Raw genomic sequence first — 26,472 nt, 5'->3', positions numbered from 1 at the left:
TTATGTTGAATGATGTATAATTAAATCCAAAGTAAGTTTTTAGGTTTATTGATGATTGATTTAGGATATTATCAGTGTCAGGTGGTTCATAGAGATCCTCCTCTGTTCAAACCTTAGCAATATTAGTCTAAATCAAAACAACACATGTGATTGAATAATGTTAATAAACGCTACTTATAAGACTAAATTGAAGTAGACCAGTTAGTCTCGAACAAAGTACATGCTAGAGATGTATGCCTACTCTTGAGTTAGGTAGGCCAGCTCGAGTAAGTTGAGGAGTTCTATCGTTGGTCTCAAACTTGATGACAACAATTGGGGATAACGATTTAGCTAGGGATGATCATCGGTCGGTAGGGTCGGTTTTGTATAAAAACCAAAGTTGAAAACCGACCTAGTCCATTTATACTAAGGAAAATCGATAACGATGTTAAGCGGATCGAGTCAGATCGGTTTTTTGAAAAATTTTAATTAAATTGACCATCAACTATATTTTTAATAAGACTGACTATTAGATATCAGTTCGATCGATTTCAATTGTCCAAATTAATTTTTTGAATATTGATGGTCAGACTACTTGGGATAAGATTAGGATAGTAAGCGGTTGAAGTAAAATTAATTTTATGATTATTAGCCGTATTAGTATTATTATTTGGGTAGCCGTAAAGTTAGCATTTGAAAGATTACCCCCAATTCTCTAATTCCAAAATTGACCCTCGGGTGAGTTAATAATCTAAATTCTTTTTTTTTTTTTTTACCTCGGACGCGCCGTAGACAATCTCTTATCTCCACCTGGCAATTTCTCAATGGCCACCATCTCCCCCCTTCTATATATACCTTTTCAAAACTTCAGTTCATTACCATTTCTTCATCTTCCCTCTTTTCCTCTCTTCTTCGCTCTTCTCGCCGGCATGAGGGTCCGATCATGGCTACTCCCCTGCTCCACCGCCGCCGCCACTTCCGCAGCCGAACCCAATAATATTAAATCCCTTCAATCCTCCTCCTTCTTAATTTCCGACGCTAGCAGCTTTTCCGACACGTCGGCCAACTCTTCCTCCTCATCCACTCCTAGTTCCGACACGAGCTGTTCCAGTCTCCAAAGCAATCTCTCCCTTCAATCCCTTCCCTCCATTCCATCTCTACAGAAACTCCCCATCGCCTCCGATTCCTTCCACGTTACTCTTTCTCAATTCCCCGTCGCCTCTTTTAAACTCCCAATCTCCCATCTTGCCGTCCATGGTCCTTACCTCTACGTCGCCACTGCTCACGAAATCAACGTCTACGATCGACTCACTTTTTCTCATGTCACTGGATTCAACGCTCGAGATTCTTCCTCTGGCTCCGTTAAGGGATTCGCCTTCCTCCGCCGCGAAATCCTCACTTCTCACCAAGACGGAAAAATCCGAGTCTGGAATTTACTTGATAAGAAGAACAATCAATTCAAATTAGTCAACACTCTCCCTACAGTCAACGACCGTCTTCGCCGATTTATACTCCCGAAGAATTACGTCAACGTCCGTCGTCACAAGAAACTTCTCTGGATTCAACACGCCGACGCCGTCACCGGACTCGCCGTAAACAACGATTCCATTTACTCTGTTTCTTGGGATCGGAGTTTGAAAATCTGGCGAGGCTCCGACCACCGTTGCATCGAGTCGGTGAAAGCGGCTCACGAAGACGCCATCAACGCGGTAGCTGTTTCCGCCGGGGGGACGGTATATACAGGTTCGGCCGATCGAAAAATACGAGTTTGGGCGAAACCGGAGGCGGAGAAACGGCATGTACTGGTAGCAACTTTGGAGAAGCATAAATCTGCGGTGAACGCATTAGCGTTAAACAAAGACGGTTCGTTGCTGTTCTCCGGTGCGTGTGATCGGTCGGTGTTGGTATGGGAAAGAGAAGACAGTGCGAATTACATGGCGGTGATCGGGGCATTGAGGGGTCACAAAAATGCGATCTTGTGTTTGATTTACGTTTCAGATTTGTTGTTGAGTGGGTCAGCAGATCGGACAGTGAGGGTGTGGCGACGGGGAGGAGATGGGAGTTTTAATTGCTTAACAGTATTGGAAGGTCACAAAAAACCGGTGAAATCGCTGGTGGTTGTATCGTCGGAGGGGGAGGGGATGATGTCAAACGGCGTCGTATCGGTGTGTAGTGGGAGTCTTGATGGAGAACTCAAAGCTTGGAAAATTTCACTTTCGAATCTTAATAGTCCATTGCCCAATTCGAATATTATGAATTGCAGCTAATGGATTGGAATAATAAAATAATTTCATTTGCTTTTTAGGAACAAATTTTGTACAAATATTATTTTTTTATTTGTTTTTGCAAAATTTTGAATGTGTGGATTTTTTTCTTTTTTTCTTTTTTTCTTTTAAAAAGTTTGGTGGGTGTAACTTTTTTTCTTTATTTATTATTAACATAAGTAATTAATGAGGTTTTGATTCTAATTAATCTCACGTGTTTACTTTGGGTTTGGGTTTGGGTTCGGGTTCTTCATCAACTTATTCTGACTTCCTTTTTACTTTGGTAAAACAGTTATTATTTAAACCAAACATATCAAAATCCATAATGTCAATTAAATATTAGTGATTAAACACTTTTTTGTTCTAAATCAAATGTTGCTCTAATTAATAATAGATTTTTATTTTTATTTGAATGTCTCAAGTTGTTCACTGATTTGATCCACAACTTTAATTTGTAGATTTATGGACATTGTTAGGTTTATCTAGTAGTATACTTGTGTAAAAACGTTATAAAAACTAAACTCGGAGTTAAAGAAATTGAAGTTTGGTTTTATCGGGAAGATCTCATTATGGGTGATCATTGATCGGTTGGAGGCGGGTTTTTTTTGACAAAATCGACCCCAAATTGACCACAATTGGTTTAGTAAATGTTCAAACCAACATCGACATCGATGAGTAAAGGTTTGTTAATCGGTTGGGACGGTTTAACACTCATAAATATATATATTTTTAATTCTTGATTTAAAACTTTTCAAAATCCACTCCTCTCGTTTTTCGACCGACTAACTTCGATTTGATCGGTTGACTCGATTTTTTGGTCTGTCACGCTCACCGTTCCTAGAGGCCTAGGTTTCCTATTAAAGAAGAACCTAGCTAGGTGAATTGTTTGTTTGAAGTGTATTAAATAAGAGAGAGAATCCCAAGTCTAATAAAAATTGTTCGTTACAATTTTTTTCTATTTGACATCTATCATTTTCTTTTTTTACTACAACATTTACTATCTTCTTCTCAAACTAAATAGTTTATTATTCAAACACATATTATTATAATCTAAACTAAACTATAAGGTTATAATAACTAATTATTTGTGTGTTGTTATATTGAAAAAGTGAGAGAAGTAGAAGGAATGAATGATAATAAATAGATGAGAAGGATGGGTGAAAGACTTTTTGGTTTTAAAACCAAAAAAGGGTAAGAGAGAAGAGCCCATAACAAAGGACAAAAGAAACTTCAAAATTGTGTACTGATAAAAAAGAATAATGATTAAAATAGTGGAAATTAGTAAACAAGCCAAGGACAGATACATATATATATATATATTATACATATTATACAAAGATGATAATAGATATCATTGATATGATGATAGAAAGCAACAAGTACCCTCCTGCCAAATTGAATTGCCTTCTAGCTGGCCTCTTCCGTTCCCACAATATTATCTCATCTCCTCTTTTTTTCTTTTCTCTTGCTGCATGCTTTTCAGTTTACCATATTGTTAATAATAATAATGTTGCTGCTGCCATTCATTCGTATCATTTTTACCATATTATATATATATATATATATATATTCTTCTTCTATGTCCATACATCAATATATTGTACATAATTTAAGCCCTCTGCTGTGTGCCCATCCCATTATTCAACTTGCACCTCAACTTGGGAGGCACTCAAACTCTTCCTGCGGCTAAGATTCAACACGAATAACTCAAACTATATATTTCAATTTCACTAGCAATTCAATTTCCCTTAGTGCATGCTGTCAAAAAGGTTTGAGAACCTCATATCCACACCTTTACATATTTGGCCTTGTATGGCATATTCATAGCTACACACATTCACCTCTAATATATTTATGTAGTTATAGTCTAGACATTATAAAAATAATGTACTTGATTTTCGTGAATTTATAATTCAAGAAAGACATGGGCTATAAAACAAGGGAGATTTGGACATCGGTGTGTGGGTATTTAGCATAACGTCTTTGATTTTTAAGATTGTAATAAAAGCTTTAGGGATGATAATGGACTTATTTCTTCTCAAATCATAATAATGTGTATAATTAGGAGAACTTTAACCTAGAGCATCCAAATTAGGGTTTTTCTTAGTCAAATTAGGCTCCTTTTCAAGCCTAATGGATTATTGTTTCAGCATTCCCATGCATCTTACCTGTTTTATTAATCAAATGGTGAGGTTTGACTTCGCTTGGGTTGAACTAGTTAATTTGGAATTTGGGTACTTGGTTCGAATTTTCAATCTAGGTAAAGATGAGATTCGTTTGGACCAAATGAGCAAGCCGTTTGTTTGGGTATTCGACTTACGTCGAGCAAGTTTGTTCAAGCATGCACCATTCATTAGAAAAATTAGGCTTAATCTCTTCCTTAGCCTAGATTGAGCAAGTTGGTTTAACTTTCAATCCAAAATCTTCCTTTCTTTCGACATTTCTAATTAAGTCTTCGTATGTGATACAATTTCTGGCTCAAGCTTTGTTGTCGTTTTCTTGGCCTAACAACATGTAGACTCACTTAAAGTTTGATTGTGTCATATAATCATTATATATATATATATATATATATATATATATATTGAAAATACAATCTAAGTTCTACATCAATTAGATAATGAGATAATCATAAATATATAAATGAGGACAACTATCTTCAGTATATTAGTATAAAATATTTTGAGGTAGGAGTACCAAAAACATAAAACTATAAAAATTATGTCCAAAGTAAACAATATATATATCATATACCATAATCGACATATACCAAAAGTTCTCGTAATCCGTAAATGAATGCACTGCATTTTATAAGAATAAAAAGTTGTGGCCAACTCAAATCCACCAACCCGCACACCGAACTTTATGATTAAATTAATATATATATGTATATATTATTACAATTATTTTAGTTTATATGTAATCTTAAATGTGATGAAGAGAAGAAGGGAACTGCTAATTAAATTAATGAAAATTAATGTCAACTTTAATATATATGAGCCTTCCCCTAAAAACTTCAAACTATTTGTTCACTAATGATTTAATATTAATTGATAGCCAATCTCTCTCGGAGAAAGTGGATTTTGTACTCTACCTTTCACCATTTTTATATATTTCAATGTACTTATTAAATATTTTGCTTCGACTTTCAAGCATCTTTCATTGATTAGTGAACTTTCATTACTTAATTAATTGTTAATTAGCAAGGAGAAGTGAGAAGCGTCCAAATAATTAATAATTGATTAACTTTCATTGATTTCTGTTTAATTAATTAACATATATACATCACCAAGGACGAGCCTTCAAGCTCTCTTTAGTTAATTGGTTTCTTTAATTACCCATCTAATTTGGTTCACATGCTTGCATGAAACTTGCATGTGTCACCTTTTAATTTGTCTCTACCAAAACCCTACTCATCAACAAATAATATACACTAAATTTAACCATATTATTGTACTACAACATACCATAACTTAATGTGTGTATATATATATGCTAATTTACCATCGATATTGGTGCTTGAATCTTACACGTACGTGTTTTTCGTTGTTGTGAGTCTCTTGTGGACTTGACCTTTAGTTGGCTTCTCTTTTGGTTTGGTCTTGCTCACCAATGTAGTATCAAACCTACTACACTCTAATGTCTAATGTAATCGAGAAAGTTTATAATTCAACTAATAAGCACACAAAATAACAAAAACTAGGTCTGAGTTTTTCTTAGAGAATAATTTACTCTCTTTCTTTGGGTCGTCGAATTGGAGTTATTTATCATATTATAATTTCACCATCTTTGACGTGGTTACACGTAACGATTTTAATGATGTCAGGGTAGTTTACGGTAATCAAAGCTGCAAGGAGCATAAGACTGAACACAACTCGACTATTTCTCTAGTTGGTTGACCCAAAATATCCAATGCTCAATTACTAAAACGAAAGAGCTTTAGGATTTAGTGTACAATGACCCCCAAACCCTCGCCAAGATGTACGTGCAACCCTTGAACCTCGAATCGTTGATCGAGCAGTAAGAACTCGAACTAAGTTTTTCGTAGGTGCCACATATACCAAATTCAAAACATTCCAACAACTAAAATAAATATATAGATAAAATCAATGGATTAGATTTAAGTCCATTTGCCAAAGATTTATAGTTTGTTTAACTTTTGGTAACATGTTCATTCATTGCATATTATATATATGTGGATGGATGGATAATGAGAAGAAGCAATTGAAATAATTTAATAATTATGAGAGGTTAAGAGAGAGTTGACAATATGAACTACTGATCTAAGACACAAGTTGAAGTAAACAAATGTTGTTGACTTAAATTAAAGGAGGAGAAAAAAGTGATCCAAATTAGGTCAAACAAACAATTAATTAGTTAGTAATTAGATTTGAATAAGCAACATTGAATTAATTAATCATAACATATGAATATATTCTTACTAGAAGTTTCGTAATATTAATTAAATTGATGAAAAATCAAATTGGTTGTCTGTTTGTGAATAGGAAAACTTGGATTGAGGAACACACACACACTCACACACACCGACTAAAATAATTTGCAAAAGAAGGGGCTTAGTGGTGTGTTGGTATATACCTTTGGCCAACTTGCATGCCCACTTGCCTAAACATATTATCCTAATTCAAATTTCTCATCACATTCTTCATATTTTATTTTTCCTCATTCACATTTCTATTTTCTTTACTTGAAAAACTATAAGAGTAACTAAGTTAAGTCAATGCACATTTTTATATTATTTTTTTAAATTGAATTTCTTCCTTATATTCATGTATTCTTTGTGGTTATAAGTAATGCTATAAAAGAAACAAGTATGTTGATTTTTTATTTTAGTTTTTGAAAATAAAAGAGTCATTTGTTATACTAGATAGAGTTCATATATAAGTCGATTTGGAAGATTATAACGTGTTGGATTTAATAGGTTTGTGTTTTAGGAGAAGAGTTGTAAGATAAAGGTTCTATGTAAATGTGAAAAAGTAGAAAAAGAGAAAAAGATATAAAATTACTTGATAAATGTGAAAGTAACAAAAGAAAGAAGAAAGATGAAATTATAACTTAATAAATGTCCAAACTTCAGTTAATATTGTTTACCGTTGAACTTTAGTTGTTAAACTTATAAACATTGCAATTTGATACTTTCACCTATAGGTTTCTTTATTTATTTACTTTTTTCTCGATATATCTTTCATCAATATTTTAAAAAATCAAGCCATATTTTGAAGATTAAAAAATGTAGTTTTTTTTTAAAAAATAAATTAAAAAATTAATTTGACTAAGAAATCATGTGCTTCTTAAGAAAAAAAAACGAAAATTATGGTATGAAATGAAAATGTAGAGCAGACAACCATAAATTTTGAAAACAAGAGAACATAATGGTTATTAAAGGAAAAAAAAATTAAATAATTTATTTTTCTATCAAATTCTCTCATTTTTGGACTTTATTTTAAACCTATATTTTAATTAGAGTTTAAGAGGGGTGTTATATATAAACCATTCGACCCTTATTAATTATTTGCATTTTTGTATTTTGTACTATATAGTTCCTTATTTCTCCTATTTGTGTTATCTACGGATTTAGTCCAAAGGTTAAAAGATATGTGCAGCATAAATTTTTTCTAACTCTAGAGATGTTCTTTTTAATATGTAATATAATATCACTATATGATATAATAAACTTCTCTCTTCCTCTCTCACAGATATATAGTACTTAACATTTAGTGAATCATGTAAATCTACATATCAATTCCCTATCCCTTTACGTTTTTCTTTTTATAATTAATTTCTTTTGTAGCAGAAGCATGCACCACTTGACCAACTAGATAGAGGTGGACAAATAAAGTTATAAGCTCAAAATCTCCAATTCTTATTTTTCCCTGCAATGAGGGTCCGCCTTGAAAATCATTTCATATCTTTTTAAGAAATTTCAAACCACATTCTTAATCTTATAGAATCAAAATGGACTCAAGAATGACAAATTGACAACATTATATTCTTCCCACACACAACCTCCCACTAAAAATAAAGATTTCTTGCTCAAGAGTGAAACACGTTTCACAATATATATCTACTACACATTTAGTGTGTCTTCAAACCGCTAATTTGACGGCTCTAATGACGAGCCTAGAGTTTAGCTAGAGGAATACTATATGTAAAAATTAGTCATCAACTTCCATTAGTCTTTTCGTATTGATTATTAATTAATATACTCTTCTTTAATAATAAAACTAGTCTCTCCATCTACTCGTGAACGTAGCTAACACAATATTGATATTGAACCAATGTAAACCTATGTGTCGATTTTTTCTTTCTTTTTTTTTTTTTCTGGTGGATATCAATTATTTGGTGTGATATCTACCATACTATTCACACCCACTAGGGTAGTAGATAAAAAGAACTAAAAAATTATCTTCTAAAAAGTAACATAAAGGGACCACAAATAATAATAATAATGGTATATGGTATGGTATGGTTGGTAATAATTATCCTATGGTTAGTGGTGGGAAAGTTCATGAAAGCAAAAAAGAATAGAAAAAGAAGAAGAAGAAGAATAAGTGTTGAAGAAGTTGAGAGAAAAGAAAAACAGGCTGTTTTTGAAATGATATAAGTTGGTATAAAGAAAAACAAGAGAGTGAGAAATTTTGGTTTTTGTTGACTGAAAAGAAAAAAGAGTACAAGTTGGTAGTGAAAGGAATATTTATGTATTATGTATATTTTATATATATGTGTGTGTAAGTGGTGGGGTTTCCAAAGTTAGCCTATTATTGTTTACTTCACAATTCATTTTGTCTCTTTTTCTTTGGATCAATCCATTCTAAATCAGCTTCCCCATTTGTTGCAATTGTTGAATTTTTCTCATGTCCTTCCAATTTGGGAACAATTGGGCCTTCAAAATCAAACCTCTCTCCCTCCCTCTTTTTCTTTCTTCTTCTCTCTTTTTTTTTTTAAATCTATATATTGGAAAATATATATCATTCCGCTTTGAAAAAATATCTAGAAGTATACGTCATTGTTTCGTATTGAAAAGGTCAAAAATGTTATTGGACTTTTAAACATTATAAAAGAAGTTTATGTCTTTCGTTTCAAGTTGTCATAATTAGGAACACTTTATGTTTGAATACGTGTGTTGATTCTAGTTAATTTTTTTTTTTCTATTTTCTAGTTTAAGAGTGAGATCAAAGGATGTGAATTAAGAATGATTATTGGTTAGTTGGAGTCGGTTTTTTGACCAAATCAACTATGGTCAAAAGTAAATGTTCAAACTGACTTCAATTGTTGAGAAACTAGTAGAAGCTAATAAGTAGTCGGTCTTAATTTTGTCGATCAGTTGTCTATTTAACTTGTTAAAATTTCTTGGTTTGGAATTTTCCCAAACCAACACTGATCGACTCTTCTCGATCTAACTTCAATTTAGTAGGTTGGCTTAGTTTTTTGGTCTATTATGTGAATAATATAAAATCTTTGAAAGAGTACGTAATTTGAGATCAGAAAGTGAATTATTATGTATTTTTTCATAGTTTGTGGGTTTTTTTCCTTTTGAATTTAGAACTTTTTTAGTTTGATTCTTGTATTTCTTTGTTTTATTGTTTTTCTTTGTTTTATTGTTTTTCTTTGATTTTTTTTCCCAACAATATGAACATGGGTTTGGATTTTGTTGTTCAAATTCTTTGACTAACTAATCTTCCTTTAATCTTCTCTCCTTCTATTTCAAGTCCAAATCATCCTCAATTATCATGTTTCATAATAATACTATTGTCTAATTTTCTTCTTTTTTTTTTTCTCCAATTTTTTTCTTAGGAAATTGAATTGATATTTTTCAAAAATTAGTGTCTACACTCACTCTACTATTTTAACCTACCCTCTCTCAATTTTATCAATCCAATGATTTATTTTAAAATATTCATTAGAGTAGTTATGTGCTCAATCTCAAAACCATAAATTTGAGAATAGAATGTCATTATTTTCCTTTGAACAAATAGTTAAATTACACCAAATTAAGAGTTTATAGATTGAAATTATTAGTCCTTAAGTTAGTAAACATTAACAATTTAATAAACACCAATTAGTAACTTAATCACACTTCATTAGCATCAACAGCCCCTATAGCTCAGTGGTAGAGCGTCAGTCTTGTAAACTGAAGGTCTGTAGTTCGATCCTGCATGGGGGCATCTCTTCTTTTTCTTCTTCCTCCATTTTCCCAATTCTATTATTTTTTCAACTCCACAAACTTGGTCACAACGTTAGCCAAAGATGAACCAGCCATGTTGATCATCGACCTCCCCCCGCCCAAACTTCTCGTACTATTAACGAGCTTAAACCACTGGCTACTTGGGTCGCAAGATGAGTCTCGACTCAAACACTTACAAGAATTGGTCACGATTTCGTTTGTGTTTGCATCTACATCTAAACAGACCAAGGACCCATTACTAGATTTTGAAGAAAGATGCAATTTTGAATCAGAAATCATATCCCATTTAGCATTATTGACAGTACATATAATACCCAGTTTAGCTTGCTTCCCTATTTCATCTGCTTGTATACAGAAATAAGTCCCTTTTAGAGTTAGAAACTTTTGTGGAGTATAGTACCAAGCATCTGAATCAACACATGGGCCTAATCTTAATGGATCTAGTAATGATTTTCTCACCACACAAAGCCCACTTAATGGATGAAAAATCAGATTATACTCCCTTCTTTCTGCTAATCCTGGCCCTTGAAGTGGAGTTTGAAGAACAGAAATCCTTTGAAGGAAAGTTGAGTTTCTAAGATTACACCAATTCCAATCAAGAATTCCATAAAATTCATTCAAACCAACAACCCCTTCTCTCAAATAATAGCTTCCAACAAGTGTCCAAAGTGCCCAATCAAGGTCAAATTCAGCAGCTACAGCTAAAAAACAGCTCAAATATCTGTTGTCATTTACGTTTGTTCCTCTTTGGTCAATTCCAAATTCACTTATGAACAGAGGGAATCCTTGTTGTAATAGAAATCCAGACATTTTCATTAAGTTGTTTGTTGTTCTTCCACATACTTGGTTTGAGTTTCCTGATTCCCATGAAGATCCATCAGAAAAAGCATACCAATGAACTTCATATACCGTTTTGGACGTGAATGTGAGGTTTATGGGTTGGTTTTTGAGAAAAGATAAGTCTCTGTCAAAGCTAAGTCCTGAGAGGATTATAAGAATGTCTGGGTTTGCTGAATGAACTGCTTCTGCTCCTCTTTGCATGTACCTTTATGTAATGTTGATGTTTATAATATTTTTGTATGGAATAAGAGTGGATTTTGAGTTTAATAATGAAGAAGATTACCTACCTGTACCAGTCGTTGACATTTTGTTTTGGGCCACGAAGCTCATTCCTAAGGCTCATAGCAACGACATGGTTGACACCATTAAACATGGTAGCCATTCGAGTGAGGCCTTTAATCCATAAGTCAGGGTTGAAATATTGATCACCAAAGAAGCCATTTCCGTCGAAGTTACTACAGCACCACCCTGGCTTGCTTATGTGATTGTCCAATATCACCATTAGTTTCCCCTCCCCCAATTTTCCAACCACTGCCTGTCAATAATCAAACCCATATCCAAACTAAGAACGCAACAAAAGGTCAGAAAATCCTACAACCAAATCAATCTACTTGTTTGGTTTGATAAAAGAGGTCTCTAGGCCTTTTAACTTTTAGTGTTGTTCACTTCAATCATCATGGTCAAGGTTGTATAATTTACGATTAGGGATTATATTTTCAACGGTTTAATTCAAGAAAAAATAAGTAAAATAAACTTATATATATCAATATATTATATATATTTTAGGCTCTCTATTTGGCTAATTTGATTTTTAATTTTTTAAAATCAAATCGGTAAACACATCTTTAACTTCTAAATTTCTTATCTTGTCATTTACGTTTTATCATTGTTTACGAAATAGTTTTAAAAAAATTGTTTTTGTTTTTTAAACTTGACTTAAAATTCAATTTTAATTTTATCATTTATGCTCTTCTTAGATTTAATTTTCAAAAATAAAATAGTTACAAAAGATGATCATAATTATTATCGTACATTTCTATTTGTTGTTTATATAAAAAAAATGGACGATTATATAATGGAAAATGTAAGTTACTTTCTTTAGAACAGTATCAAGAAAAACCGAATAAAAATGTATAATTTCAATCTATACATATATGAGAAATAGACCCAATTTTAATTTGAAAAATCAATAACAAAAACCAATCAATAATTAACTGAAAGAAATAAAAATCGATCAATTAATTTTATTGGGACATCGAGGAACCAACATTCAACCATAATCCAAACACTAACAAATAAAATTTTACCTCAAAAGCTTTTAAGAGAGGAAGATCGATGATGAATGGGTTGTTAGCTTGGATTCCAGCGATGGCTTCGGTCAGGCCAAGGCGCTGGAAAGACTGTCGGACGGTGAGGGAATTCAAAGACTCATTCGTGGCTAAAAACAGTGGCCAAGTGAGTCTGACGCAGTTGAATCCCAACCCCTCAATTCTGTTTGAAATCTCCTCGATCGGCTGCTTCGAAAGCCCCTCCGCCACCACTGCCTCCAAATGCGACACCCAATTTACACATCTTAGTTTCACTCTTTCCCCTTCTCCGTCCACGATCCACCGTGTATCGGTGTGTAACGGCAGCCCCACTGCCGCCGAGGCCGCGACACACCACACGGCCAAAAGAATCAGTAACCCCTTCATCATCACTTCAAATTAAACTTGTGGGGGTGGATTTTTTGTTTGTTTATAATTGGAAAATTGGGGAATTGCTGGATGAACTTACAAGGCAAAATAGAATTGAGTTTTACAAGTCTTTGAAGTTACTGATTGAGAATTGGGTTAGCTTGTTTGGCTGGGAATTGACGACATTGAAGCTTGAAAGGCAAAGTGAAATGGGTTTTATGAATGACAGTATATGATTCATCATCACTTCAAGTTAGGTATTGACTTTCAATTTATTCCCATTTATTATGAATTTAGTTTATGTGTATTATCATTGGAACCATATTATCATGGATGGATTAAGCTTTGAAGAAAAACAAAGCTGATTTAAAAGTCCTCGAATGATTTCACTGACAATGATTGATGGGTTAGTAAAGAGTCTCAATTTAGTATGGATTAATTAACATAAATGGGTCCATTTTTTGATTGTTAAATATTTCCCACTTTGGTTGATAATGTTATCAATGGCAACGTTAAGGTGGTTGCAATGGCTCCTAATTATATATACTCAAGAGGACTTTAAACACACAATTATAAAACCAAAAAATTGAGTACATTTTGTGAGAAGATAACATATAATAAATATGGTGAGTGATGAAGATGAAATTGGCTTTCTTATTACTAAAAAGAAGTACATTAATGAAGTGGAACACTCAATTTATGTGGACAAAATTTATAAGGTCGAATTTATATACGACAAGTTTATTTCTTTAGTTTTTTTAGAATTAATCAAAGCTATACCAATAATCAATTTGTAAATTTTGTGACTTGGTAATTTCTAGTATTGGTATTATATTAATTTTTTCATATATATATATTCATATAAAGAGCATAAATTTGAGGAAGGTTCGATAACAATCATTTGTATACTATAATTGAAATAACGAAATACTTTGATTTTTCTTGAAAAAAATACGAACATTTTTAATTAAAGCATTTCTAAATATTTTTTTTCCTTTTTCCTATCTCTATCCATTAAATAAGTCTCTCTCTTTTTTTCTTCTTGACCGAGGGTGGATGATATTTCTATTCAAGAAGATTGGGTACCAAGTTGGAAATGAGAGATTTTGGATAAATAGTTTTAACATATACGTTCGTCCCCGTCTTTGAAATTGATTGGAAATTTCCTTCTTTTTCCTTTTTGTATAAGTGAACTTCATTATCCATGGGTTGGTAACTAGGTCGAGCAGAACAAGACACTCATTCCGGTTCTCGTAGAGAATCCTCGTATGAGTTTATTTATTAACATGTCCAATAAGTAATTCATCCAACATAAAAGTATAGCAAATTATCACTTGACAAGTATTTGACCAATCAACTAGCAATTGTATGTAACGAGAACTAGGGTATCGATGCTCTATTTGATTTTGTGGTTGTTTTCCTTTTTTTTTTTTCCTTCTTTTTATGCTCTTTTAATACTTTCTAAATTTGAAAAAAAAATAATAATTGAGAAATTCCATTGGGAGAAATTTTGGGTAGGAAGAAACCCAACACAAACCAAATTAATTGTGATCTACCCATTTTATTAAATTATGTTACGAAAAATAGTTTAAAACCTTATTTTGATACTTAAGCTGTACATCTGGTTCTATTTTGACTCCTAACTGTTAAAAGTATTTGTTTTAGTCCTCGAACTTTAAAATTACTTTGATCATTGCTGTTAGAATTTAGTCGAACTCTTTATCTAAATGTTGCGATGACTCTCTTATATTTGAATGATTATACTCTCTATTCATTAAATGGATAAATAACCATCTTACTAACATATAAATATAATTAACACTCAATTAACTATATCATAAATATTACTGTGTCTATCACATTCTATTAAATAGATTGTGATATTTTGATATATTTGTAAATTTTTTGAAAGTTTTATTATTTAAAATATTTGTAAATCAAAATTCACCATTTCTTTGACAATAGTTTGATTAACTACTCTATTTTTGCTATTTCTTCCGTACCCTATTCTTTTTTGGTAAATCACTGTATTCCTAAAGTTATTCCTAATAATAATAATGATAATTTCAATTACTCTTTCCCTCGCAGCCGCCGACCACTCCACCCCCGTCTGCTCACTCTTCTTCTCCGGCGAGCATCAGACAGCATATAAATGTTGGCATTTACTCACTGTTTCTCCTTCTCCGGCGGCTCTGTGAACCCAAGTCGACGACCAAGTTCCTCCGACAACCGACGCGAGTAGCCACCTACGTAGATTGACGCCGAACTTCTTCTCCGGTGGTCCCAGTTACTCGCCAGAGGGTTTTTGACCCACATATCTGACTTCCATCGTGGGCAAGATTTCGATTGGCTTCGCCGAGGCCTTTGCAACATTGTTTCTTTCCTTATCGACGAGCTTCGACATTAAGTCGGATTGGCCTCAAGTCAATCCACCCATAACGTTAAAGGTTAAATTTTCAAGTTCGGATGCTTTCGAGCACTAACCAGCATGGTTAAAATCCTTTTTGGTAAGATTCAGTAAGAATTGTTGCTTTAGTTTCCTTTTCGACTTGGATTAAGTGTTGGGTAAAGTTCGAATTTTTCGATTAGGGTTATATCAGTATTAGCTTGTCTTGAGCTGTTTCGAACTCGGTTGATGTTTGCTAGTTTAGTTTGTGACGTGGAAGCTTGTTCGTAGTTTTGGACTAATTCGGACTTTTGATGAAAGTCTATAGTTGGTTTATGGTGTATTTGGGGTAGTGTTGATTATGGTTTTCGAACTAAGTTTTAACACCTAAGCATTGTGTTTATTCTTTATGCTTTCTAAGAAGGTAACGTTTCTTCAAGGAAGTGGATGTTCAGATTGAGAAGTGTAGGTTGTTGATCGAATTAAGTAGTTTCTACATCTCTCTCAAAATATAAATTTGACTATTATGATAAATGTTTGAATATATGTTGTGTACAGATTAAAAATTGTTTTGGATGCTTTAAATGTTTTCTTATTAGAATACATGTTTTATTCTTGTCAAATGAAAATATGTAACTGTTTTGAATGATAGTTGCAAGTGTTTCAACTGATTTTGAATTGAAATTGTTTCTAATTTTATTTTATTGCCTTGTTTAATTGTTGAAAGCTTTGAATGGTTTGATTCAATCAATTCTTTTGAAATTGCAACTTGAAACTATATGTTTTGTATCAAATGTTTCTGAACGATTTGACAGGGGCTGTCCATATATACTAAGTTTTGTTTTTGGAATTGTATGCGAATGTGGTTGTAGCCATATTTGGAATGGACTGGAAATGAAATGACTGAAACTTATCTGTGAGAAGACACTTTATAGTGGATTGACATTTCTTTGGAATAAGGATTCATATGTGTGTTATGCTTGTATGAATTGACACTTAATGCTGAATGAATGAATGACTGGTGTTACCAACGTATAACCCCACGTGTTAGACTACTTCAACTATGCATCTTTCCTATATATTATGTATTTGAAAGTACTGAATGACAGATAATTCTATTGTATGAAAGTCTTGATTGACTGAAAAAAGTCTTGATTGACTGAAAATTCTGTTAGATTGAAAACTATTTACCAATTGTGTGCTTTGTATTTGAAAGTAGTGAAAGATTAGTGTTATAGAAAGTATGAAAGTTCTGTTTACTAAAGGTGTTGAAAGTTTATTCAAACACTTTGGTTTTGTTGAAAGACTATTTGTAAGTTCCAACTTGAAACTTTTAGTTTTGAAAGCTTGATTGCTTGAAAGATTTTGATTTTGAAAGTACCAGTTGTAAATGTATTGATTGAAAATTGCAATGATTTGTATATTTATTTACGGAAGTTTTGAAAGATAATGAATTCCAAAGCTTGATATTCGAGTCGTTTATTCAGTGTTTATGTACTCATCTTTGTTTTCAAAATGTCTTTTAATGACATATCAGGTGATCGTTCGGAGTGCTGTGAAGAGCATTATGGCACAAGACATCAAGGGATGGTTATCTTAGGACTTGATAGTTTGACATAAAAATTATTTGTAGTAACTTGCTTCCGCTGATTTGGGTAAGTTGTAAAAGTTTATAATGGTAATGTTTCCGCATTGTTGTTATAATAATCTTTATTGGATAATACAGGTTGTTACATTGGTAGTTTCTCCTCCAGTTATTGAAGCTGTTCAAAGTTTGCTCATTGACACTATGTAAGTCGTTCTTTATTCTTTCACATTCAAATTTTGGTATCGTAATTGTATTTCTTTTCAAAATATTTCAAAGTTACTCTTTGGGCATTTTGTTGCATTGTAGATTTAGCATCTTTTTGCACCTGCCTGTTATAGATGATTTCAAACTAACCTATATCTTACAAACATAGTGTAGCATATTCATCTTTTCATGTTGAACGACATTCCGGGAGCTTGATTGTCACTTGAGCTATTCTTTTGTTTGTGCTTCATTTTTTAGGAGTCCTGTGAAGTTGACCCTTCGGTGTCCTTCTAAGATAGGGCAAGTTATAGTTGACCCAGATCCTGATTTTAGCTTTGATGATTTGCGACTGGAACTTCACTCCTTGGAGGAGAAGCTAAATAAGTCCACGATGCCTTTCAAGAAAACATGTTCACGGTATGATAGTCTTTTATATCTAGTATAAACATAATGAATTCATGCATGCGCTTCTTGATCCTTTGTTAAATAAATTTTGGTTTATAACTTAATAGAGACTTCCCTGTCACAAAAACTTTGAAGAGAAGCTCCAAGCCTTTTATTATGGGCGTGTATGAGGACGAACTAGAAGAAATATTTAGCGATGAAGTGGTTTGTGACCCAAGTTCAAATGCTAATCGCTTCAATTGTGATGGAATTTTTCTCAGGTAATTTATTCTACTGCTGCTTCAGATTTTTTTATTTATTCTTTTCAACGTTTCTTTTATTTTTATTTAACGAATATTTGTACCTAATAGTTTCTACGTATATTTTCTAGGTAAAGTTTAAACTAAATATTTGTTCATTGTTTTAAACTTTTATTCGTCATGTGATGTGCAAAATTATTATGCTGATATATTTCGATTTAAACTATTACACGTTTGGCTTTCTGACATGAAATTTTAAGATTTTTCTTGGCTTCTCTAGTGATAGTGAAGATTCTGACAATGAATCAACTCTTGAAGCACAAGCCTATCTGAAGGAGGACATGGATTTAGTGGAAAGTTCTTTGGCTAAGCTAACACATGATCATATGCTTAATATAAAGGTATTTTGGGGAGTATATCAATGTCTGCACATTTTAGCCTCTAAATATGAATGCAACATACATTTCATTTCTTATGACGGTTTATGTCTGTCGTAACACTTACATAATTTTTTTCAATTAGTTTGTTATTTTGCTTTACCTGTTGCTTGCTTTAGTAGATACTAGATAATAATTTGGGAGAGAAGCTTTTGTAAAAGAATTACTTTGATATTGAATGATGGTATTTCTTTGGATACTATTGATAGGATACCATGGATGAGATGTATGTGAAATTAGTTAAACTGGTGTTTTTTTCATACAAAAACTGAGGAGTTATATGGTTTTAATTTGAATGTTGTCATTGCTGTATTATCATTTAGTCTGACTTTTTTTGATTTAAAATGTAGAAGATGTTGGAAATTATGAAGAACTTTTAATTTCATCCATCGGGTGATAAAGATATAAATTTAGCTAATCTTCCGTTCTGTTGGTGATTTTCTATATTGAACAGGAGGAAATCAGGAACCAACTTGGAAGGTTGGAGACTGACCTTACTACTTTAAATGAAAAGTCAAGTGCTGCAATCTCTCAAATTGAGAAATACTATGAGGCAAGACGAGAAGCGGACCGGAGATTGGATACCCAATATCAACGTGAGATGTATGCTTTTCTATTAGTCTTGTTTGCTGTTTTGTCATCTTGCTTAATTCAAATCTAGGAATCATTATGTCACATACCTTTAGTTAACTTTTCACAAACTTCTTTTGTAAAGAAGAGTAGTATGTCATATATTCTATGGTATAGTTATGTTCACCAAGTGATGAAGTTGAAGGCACTTTTATAATTGTAAAATAGAAGTTAATGCATTGAATTCCTCCATGGCACTTTTATGTTTACATATTTCTTATGTCTCTCCTCTTTCTAACAATGCATCCTTCCACAGTAGCTGAATCGTATTCAAACATTCCAACCTTGAATTTACAATTTCTTTCTTCTCCATGCTTGAACCTAGTTTATAATTTTCTTTTATAATGTTCTAAGTAGGTCTTTGTGATTCTTTTCTATACCTAGCCACTTATGAATGAGTCAATGACAGAATGACTATGCAGAAGTCCCCTCTAACATATTTTACTTTGTGCTTATCCTCTACCTCTACTTTTAGTGCTGAAGGCCTGGATAAGTACTTGACAACTGTTCAACATCATCACGAACAAATATCACAAAGAGAAGAAAGAAAAATAAGAAGTGATGCAGCTTTTGAGGAAGCCAAAAGAAAGGAGAAGGCTATTCTAGAGGATAAAAAACGTCAAGAAAAGCTTAAAGCAGAAGCCGAGGTTTGTTGCCAGCTATTTGAAAATGATGAATGTTTTTTCTTGTTTGTTTGTTTAATTTTATTTCTTCCTTTCTTTTTCTATAAGTGTGTTTGTCATTTTACTAGTACAGATAATGACTTTGATTTAAAATTAAGATAATTTTTTTGGGTTCTTTGCTTGTATCCAAATTCTGTTGACATTTTAACTCTATCAACCATCCTTCGATTCAATTTGAGGATCATTGATCTTGATCAATGATCCACCCTATTTTTACTTTTTTGATCTGTTAATATCATCAGGGAGTTAATTCCTTCTTCCAATGTAGAAAAACACAAGAAACTATGGGACCTAACTACATAAGTGTTCTGAATATCACTGCCAGTTGAGGTTTTTGGGACAACCCACCGTTAAAGGGTGGTGCCAAAGACCACTTATCTTGTGCGATATTGTGTCCTCGTCGTTTGCTCTCTTAGCATGTCTGTTGGGGTATCAACCCGGCCTCTACGGGATTTGAGAGTGATAACAAACGTTTTTTGATCCGTCTTTAACCTTTCAAGATCACTTTCTCTTATCAAACCTCTAATTTCTTGAACTTTTCACAATCTTATCCTCATAATATTATTTTATTGCCCAAAGAGAGTAAAAGTTCTCATTTGGGAAATTAGTCCTTCTTGACTCAACACTATGGATCGTGCAAAAGAGATATCCATGGACAAGCCTGTCTCCTGCTTGCTGCTGCCTTTGTCAGAATGATCATGAATCTCAAAGTCCCATTTTCATCGACTGCCTGTTTGCTGCTAATATATGGGGTGAATTACTTTCCGCCTTTTGTTGGTCTATAGCACTTTCGTGGAGATCAATGGATTGGTTAAAAATGATGCGGACCGAACACCCTTTCAAAAAAACCAAGGGTCTTCTATGGACAAATATGTTTATTGCCGTTTTGTGGAAGTTATGGGATGAAAGAAATGCTTGGCTGTTTAAAGGCAAAAATAGATACTCTAACGGAATCTGAGATTTATCTTTTCTTTCCCTTTTTCGATGTAAAGATTCACAACAGATTTAGTTTAATTTTCCCCTTTTATACTTTTTTGGATTATCTCATTTAATCAATGGAATATTTTTCAAATTCAAAAACAAAAGTTGTGTTTACATTTTTCTAGGTACTTGACAAAAAAACAAGTCTTCAACGTTGTTTTTTCACCTTGCTCTTAAGCCCCAAAGGATTGTTGCACTTTACTGCATCTCATACATCTAAAAACACTTGTGCAGGCAAAAGCCAAAGCCGAGGAGGCAATGAAAGCTGCCATAGAAGCTGAGAGGAGAGCAGCGAAAGAAGCTGCTGAAACGGAAGCTGCTGAAAACTTAAAAAAAGTTGATACTGTACAAGTGCAAGAAACTATGGTTGGGTCGCTAGCTACCAAACCAGTAAACTCAGTTGGCCAGCCTAAAGGGACTGCTCCGGATGAAACATTTGTGTCGAAATCACCAGGTGACTTTCAGTATGAATATGACAATTGCTTTTCTGTTTTTGTGAAAAAAAATAATATACTTAAAATTTTTGACTATATATTTCTTTTTCTATTCTATCTGGATGTTTTCATGTTCATTTCTCTTTATCCAGAAGGTAGATAACCATATGACTTTTTGTGTGGTCTGCCAACTTACTTGATATCAGGGTTTCATCTAATATGGAATTTTTTGTGCCAATCTTATGGCAGATAGCATGGTTCGAGCCTCGAAAAGTGCTTTGGCTTTAGAGCCGGAGAGACTACAAAAACTCAAGGAGGTAGAGGAGGGAAACCAAGCATTGAGATTGAGTTCAAATAAGGTTTGGCATCAAGAAATAGTTTGAAAGCTTATTATTTTAACAGCTCTATATGCAACAGATATTGCTAGGCATGGTATTTCATTTTTATGGAATGCAATTGGAAGGACCCTAGATAGGAAAATAGTGGATTATTAGTGGAAAATGAATATGGCTATTAGTGGGGGCATATTAGTAAATAGTTAGTAAGTTAGGTCTTTTTGTTATAAATAGTAGGAGAGGAGTTGGGGAGAGGTGTGAAGAATTTTATAGCGGGATTTCCTTGTAAGGAAACCTGGGGAGAGTCTAGCTCTCTCGAAAGACTAGGGTTACTTTGTTACTTGTTCTTGTGGTAACTGATATTCTATAATATATTTCATATACGTTCTTTAACCGTTCTTGAGTTCTTCCTTTGTTCTTGAGATAATTCTTCTTAGGTGGGATCCTAACAGCAACATACTGCTTAGGTTAGCATATGATTGTAAACATTGGTTATCGTGTGAATGAATGTATCTCAGATTTGTGACATGCTATCTTTGAGTATTTGGATATTGATCTCATTGTAATATTAAATGCCTGTCTTTTCGTCTTAACAGGATTTTAGCACCTATGAAAGGCATATTGCTAGGCTAATCAAACAAATAGGGGGGACGAAAGAGAATGTTAGGTACGAACATTCTTTGACTTTATCTTATATAAAAAAAATGGAGTTCTTAGATTCTAGAGCTAAAAGAGTTCTTTGGTTTTTGTACAGCTTTCTTTCAATTGAAAATTTGAAACTGTTTTGATAGAGCATTTTTGTTTTTCATGTACATTTCTTTTGGGAACTGGCAGGCTTCTTTGTTAGCATTGGTTCCTGTCACAGGACTGCATTGATGCTATTTTGTGAATGATTTCTGTCTGTGCTAGTATTGTAATAAAACGTGGTTCTAAAATTTAAAGTTGAATTTATTAGATTAGAGCTTATTTGTACAACTGTATTGCCTCCTGGGTCCGAACTTTTAAATTTGAACCATACTTTGGTCCTAGAGCCACCAATTTGATGAAGCTTTAGGGGGCGTTTGGGTCACCAACTTGGAGTTGATGATGTTTGGGGCTACTATATGTTTCCAACTATTATAACTTACAAATAATTACAATATTACTATTTCAAATCCTTGTTTGTGACAACGTTTGCTATTTCTTACTCATCCCTTCATTTTTATTTGTTAGAATATTTACTGTTTTTATCTAGACTAAAATAATTTGAACTCTAAACACAAACTATTATAACCAGATTAAAATTGCACCTTAAACAGAAACTATTATAATTTATAGACTTTTCTATTCCAGATATCATATTAACCACTGATTAGAATAGCCACCTTAATGCCCTAAACACCCCTTAGTTTCTCTTAGTAGAGCAACTTTGTGATTGTAGCATTACATAATATATTTGAATTTTGAAATAGATTCGAGGTTGCAATTTTTTTTGTTAATGCTATTTTTCTTTTATCTTTGTAAATACATAAGAATTTTTCTGTATTGGTATTCTCGAAGGCATATTGATTGTTTGTTATGCATTATCTGATTCAGAACAAAAACTAGTGAAATTCTCAAGATTTTCATGGCTCCTCTTTGTCCACAAACGATTAGCATTGCAGCATTTGCAAAAAAGGTAATACCATGTCAATAACTGGTGGATGCATCTTGCTTTTCTGTTACTCATTATTGTAATTAAGTAGGTGATTACATGTCGAATATGTGTGGTCCCAGATGTAGTGGCTTCTTACAATCAACCTTGAAGTTCTAGGTTGAAAGCCTTAGAATTAAATTTCTAAGTAATAATATGTTCTTGAAGTACAAATTCTTAGAAAAAGTTTCTGGGAAGTACAAATGTTGATGGCCTGAGGCATGCTCTGATATAAATTTACACAGGGATTAAAAACCACTTGGATCTGGTAGTAAGAAGGTTTTTGTTTATAAGTCCTTGTTTATAAGAAGGTTTTCGTCTATTTAAAATATCATATTTATGTAGGTCATAGTCATAATACTTATGGAAGGGTCTTGTGTTTGACATTTGTGTACGAGGGGTAATTCTAAAAGAGTGAAAAACAAGTGATTTCTTAGTTATGTTTTACTTTAAATTTGGCTATGCATATCGAAATTAATACTCAAATAGGCATGCTATATGTAGAAACTAACTAGACCATGGTTGCATTTCTTTTCTTTTCTTTTCTTTGTATTATTTTTAGCCATCATGCATTTTGATCTTTTTTTTTCTCTTGAGCAAGAGTTGGATCTTGTTCTTGAAAGTTTTCTTCATGTAGTTGGCCCAATGTCTCGAAGCTTCTAACTTCCTTTTGATATTTCAGATCGTTTCTCAATGTGAAAGTCCACATGATGCATTTGCACTCAGTCATGTTATTGTTCTTGTTACCTCACAGGTACTGCACTGATCATGTTATTGTACTTATAAGTTATACTTGTTTTTTCCTCTTTTTCCCGAATGTCTCCCTCCATATCTTAATATTAAAAGAAAACCCCTGCATGTAATTTCATGCATGTAATGTGAAAATCAAGGACGGCAAATAAATTGACTTACTAATGGCATCCTCAACCCGCTCCACCGTTTGCTCTTTGTATAACCCTAATGTACATTGAGTTTTGTCTCTCTATTTTTCAATACTAATAATAGTGAGTCTCGTTTCCTTTTGGAAAAAAGTTGGCATCCTCCTCAACCCTACCACTACAACATGTGGCGTAGGTAACCTTTATAAAAATAAGCATCTCATAAACACACAAACAAGTAATCACTCAAAGGGGTTTGAAGCAAAGAACTGATATTGATGGTTAAGCATTTGGATCGGACCAAAGTCAAAATTGTTAATTCACAAGTTTGATGACCAATCAAAACTTTTGTTGTAGATAAACTAAAAGAACAAAACACAGTTAATCTGACTCTATGGGGGCATTTTGACATGTAGATTTAGAATTCTAACCTTGTGCTTTCGGTTGGCTAGCTTGGATTTAAGAAAACTGTGTTTGAGGTGCAGGTTTAGGAAGTCTAAGTTTAAGAGGTCTGTGTTTGGAGTGTATGGTTAAGAAGGTTGAGATTGAAGTCCAAATTCGTGTCTTGAGTTTGTGAAGCTTTTTTTTTTTCATATCTAATTAGTGGTTTGACTTTTTCTTTTTTTTTTCCCCTGGTTTTCTCCCCATAATTTTGTATTTTTTATAACTCTTTTAATACCGTAATTAATGTATGCTAAAGCTAGCAAATTGTTTAAACCAGGCCCCAAGTGCTCTGGTTCTTGTTCTTGCAGAGTTGCATAGAGCTTGCATCTACACAGTTCCGAAGCACATACAATATTCAGCGGTTAGTTCTTTGTGACAACTTAGATTGCCTTTATCTCTAACCATTCTTGATTTGGTAATACCCTACAGCTTCATCGTTCTGTCATCTCTTTGATGGCAGTTTACTGTGTTCTTAATGAATACAACATTGATTGACTATGATATTTTCTCTTGCCAAATATTTTGGACCTTCCGTGATTGCATTTGAATCTCTTAATTACCTTAAATTTCATAAAAGAATCAGTATCTTGCTTGTGAATGCATTTCTTTTTAACTTAATAAAGAAACAGATTCTTTTACGGACTTTTATGCTTTACTAGTTCCTAGGCTTTAGTGATTAGTATTAAGTTTGGAACAATTTATGCTTCATATGTCTAAAATATGGTAAGAAGAAAATATAGAATGTTATCGCAAATTAAAGAGGAAAAAGTTGTTTGTTTGAAACTTATTCCAATATCCAAGCAGATTAATCCTCCCTACCATGTTTATGTTTTGAGACGGACAAATTCCACTTTTTCATATACATTTGCTCATTTCAAATTCCAGATTTGGATCAATACATTTGCTCACTTCTTCATATATATACATCATGTATTATTTATTTATGTGATTCTCACTTGCTTACTGTATAATTTTCACATATATTGCCATAGGCTGCATATGAATCCAAAGAGTCATATTACAAAACTATTGGATTTCGAGAGGTTGATGGGAAAATGGAGAGTGTTGAGGATTATTTGACGAGACTAGAAGCATACGTGAAACTATATGCGGCATTGATTCAGGTTTGCTCAGGAAGTACCTTGCATCTTGCTGCTGATTATTTTACACATGTAGACAATTGAGCTACTTCCGTTATCTAGTTATTATACCCATGTTCGTCAATTATGACATAAGTAATCTTTCTACAAAAGCTACTTATAAATATGGATCATTTGGCAGACGGAAATTCCTGGTGTTCGCAATTTACATGGTCTCGAGGAAGGTTGGGCATGGCTGGCTAGATTTCTAAATGCAATTCCCCCCAATTTATTTACTGCAGCCTCGCTCAATGCATTCTTAAAAGTAAGTTGAATAGAAGTTCAAATTACTAAGTGAGCCAAAAAAATCATGGTTTGACCCCATTTGTATCATATAGGTAGCAGGCTTTGCAATGTATAGAAAATATAAATCCCAGTTCATGAAGCTTTTGAACATCATCTCCGACAACTTCTTGAGCGCGATACGAGGAAAAGGTAATGCCAATTTGAACCATATAATATTGGACATTGAATCCTATTTGGAAGACCGAAAATTCCTTGAAGAACCAGAAGGAAAAACCTTGGTGGGGGGTTCCTTGTTGTCCTCGGATGCTTTTCCGGAGCCAGAGCACACGCAGGAATATTACCGCCATTCAAGTAATTCATATTATTGATACATGTACATTTTTGTTGTTAATTTATCAGAGGGAATGTAACACTTCCTATTTAGCCTTGCTTTATCATTTAGAACTGAAGATGTATCATCAATAACTTAGGGATTATTCAATACAAAAGAAAACTATAGCATTATTGAAGAGTTGTACTACAGAGATTGTGTATAAACTTGCAACTCTATGCAATGACAATGATGAATTTTATTGAAGGAAGAACTTTTGCTTTGTTAAGATTTATGCAACAACCTAAAAACCAGTATGCACACATAAAAAAAGGATTCTAAGAAAGAAATGCTAAATGATAGATTAACATGATCTCAATCCTCGAAGCTTCTGCGAATCCTCTACATGAAGCTTTTGCAATCCTATACATGTCATTGTGTTTATAATTTCAAATCGAAAGCTGTGATCTGTGATGAGGCAAGCTAAGAAAAACATTCC

The 26,472-nt window shown here is 33.1% G+C and overlaps 3 protein-coding genes and 1 non-coding gene across 4 annotated transcripts; 3 read left to right on the top strand and 1 right to left on the bottom strand.

Moving 5' to 3' along the window:
- The first annotated feature begins 850 nt into the window (after positions 1 to 850).
- Positions 851 to 2,368, top strand: LOC103489545 (protein JINGUBANG). The gene has a single exon (XM_008448777.3). The coding sequence runs from the start codon at positions 909 to 911 to the stop codon at positions 2,244 to 2,246; it is 1,338 nt and encodes a 445-aa protein (XP_008446999.3). The 5' UTR covers positions 851 to 908; the 3' UTR covers positions 2,247 to 2,368.
- Positions 2,369 to 10,197: 7,829 nt separating this feature from the next.
- Positions 10,198 to 13,330, bottom strand: LOC103488945 (glycosyl hydrolase 5 family protein-like). The gene is made up of 3 exons (XM_008447905.3): positions 12,594 to 13,330; positions 11,574 to 11,821; positions 10,198 to 11,491 (listed from the first exon to the last, which is right to left on the bottom strand). The coding sequence occupies exons 1-3, from the start codon at positions 12,981 to 12,983 to the stop codon at positions 10,465 to 10,467; spliced, it is 1,665 nt and encodes a 554-aa protein (XP_008446127.1). The 5' UTR covers positions 12,984 to 13,330; the 3' UTR covers positions 10,198 to 10,464.
- On the top strand, positions 10,355 to 10,426 carry TRNAT-UGU (transfer RNA threonine (anticodon UGU)). The gene has a single exon. It is a non-coding gene; the product is annotated as a tRNA-Thr (tRNA).
- Positions 13,331 to 14,977: 1,647 nt separating the features above from the next.
- Positions 14,978 to 26,262, top strand: LOC103488947 (mRNA export factor GLE1). The gene is made up of 17 exons (XM_017044783.2): positions 14,978 to 15,469; positions 16,886 to 17,003; positions 17,075 to 17,139; positions 17,399 to 17,557; positions 17,653 to 17,805; positions 18,065 to 18,185; positions 18,676 to 18,824; positions 19,327 to 19,498; positions 20,750 to 20,969; positions 21,199 to 21,308; positions 21,881 to 21,951; positions 22,860 to 22,941; positions 23,639 to 23,710; positions 24,556 to 24,639; positions 25,271 to 25,402; positions 25,560 to 25,682; positions 25,756 to 26,262. Coding segments are annotated over exons 3-17 (1,926 nt in total). The 5' UTR covers positions 14,978 to 15,469; positions 16,886 to 17,003; positions 17,075 to 17,137; the 3' UTR covers positions 26,032 to 26,262.
- Positions 26,263 to 26,472: the final 210 nt, after the last annotated feature.

This window comes from Cucumis melo, chromosome 10 (genome assembly GCF_025177605.1).
Source record: "Cucumis melo cultivar AY chromosome 10, USDA_Cmelo_AY_1.0, whole genome shotgun sequence".
NCBI classification, from domain to species: domain Eukaryota; kingdom Viridiplantae; phylum Streptophyta; class Magnoliopsida; order Cucurbitales; family Cucurbitaceae; genus Cucumis; species Cucumis melo.
The sequence above is the reverse complement of the archived record's forward strand: the minus strand, read 5'-3'. Positions and strand labels throughout refer to the sequence as shown.

Excerpts from the sequence above, each read along its gene's own strand:
- LOC103489545 (XM_008448777.3), top strand. The coding sequence starts at position 909 with ATGAGGGTCCGATCATGGCTACTCCCCTGCTCCACCGCCGCCGCCACT.
- LOC103488945 (XM_008447905.3), bottom strand. The coding sequence starts at position 12,983 with ATGATGAAGGGGTTACTGATTCTTTTGGCCGTGTGGTGTGTCGCGGCC. Across the intron at positions 11,822-12,593 it reads CTCTCTTAAAAGCTTTTGAG|GCAGTGGTTGGAAAATTGGG; the intron begins GTAAAATTTTAT and ends GATTATTGACAG. Across the intron at positions 11,492-11,573 it reads AATGTCAACGACTGGTACAG|GTACATGCAAAGAGGAGCAG; the intron begins GTAGGTAATCTT and ends CATTACATAAAG.
- LOC103488947 (XM_017044783.2), top strand. Across the intron at positions 17,806-18,064 it reads TGTGATGGAATTTTTCTCAG|TGATAGTGAAGATTCTGACA; the intron begins GTAATTTATTCT and ends TGGCTTCTCTAG. Across the intron at positions 21,309-21,880 it reads TGAGATTGAGTTCAAATAAG|GATTTTAGCACCTATGAAAG; the intron begins GTTTGGCATCAA and ends TCGTCTTAACAG.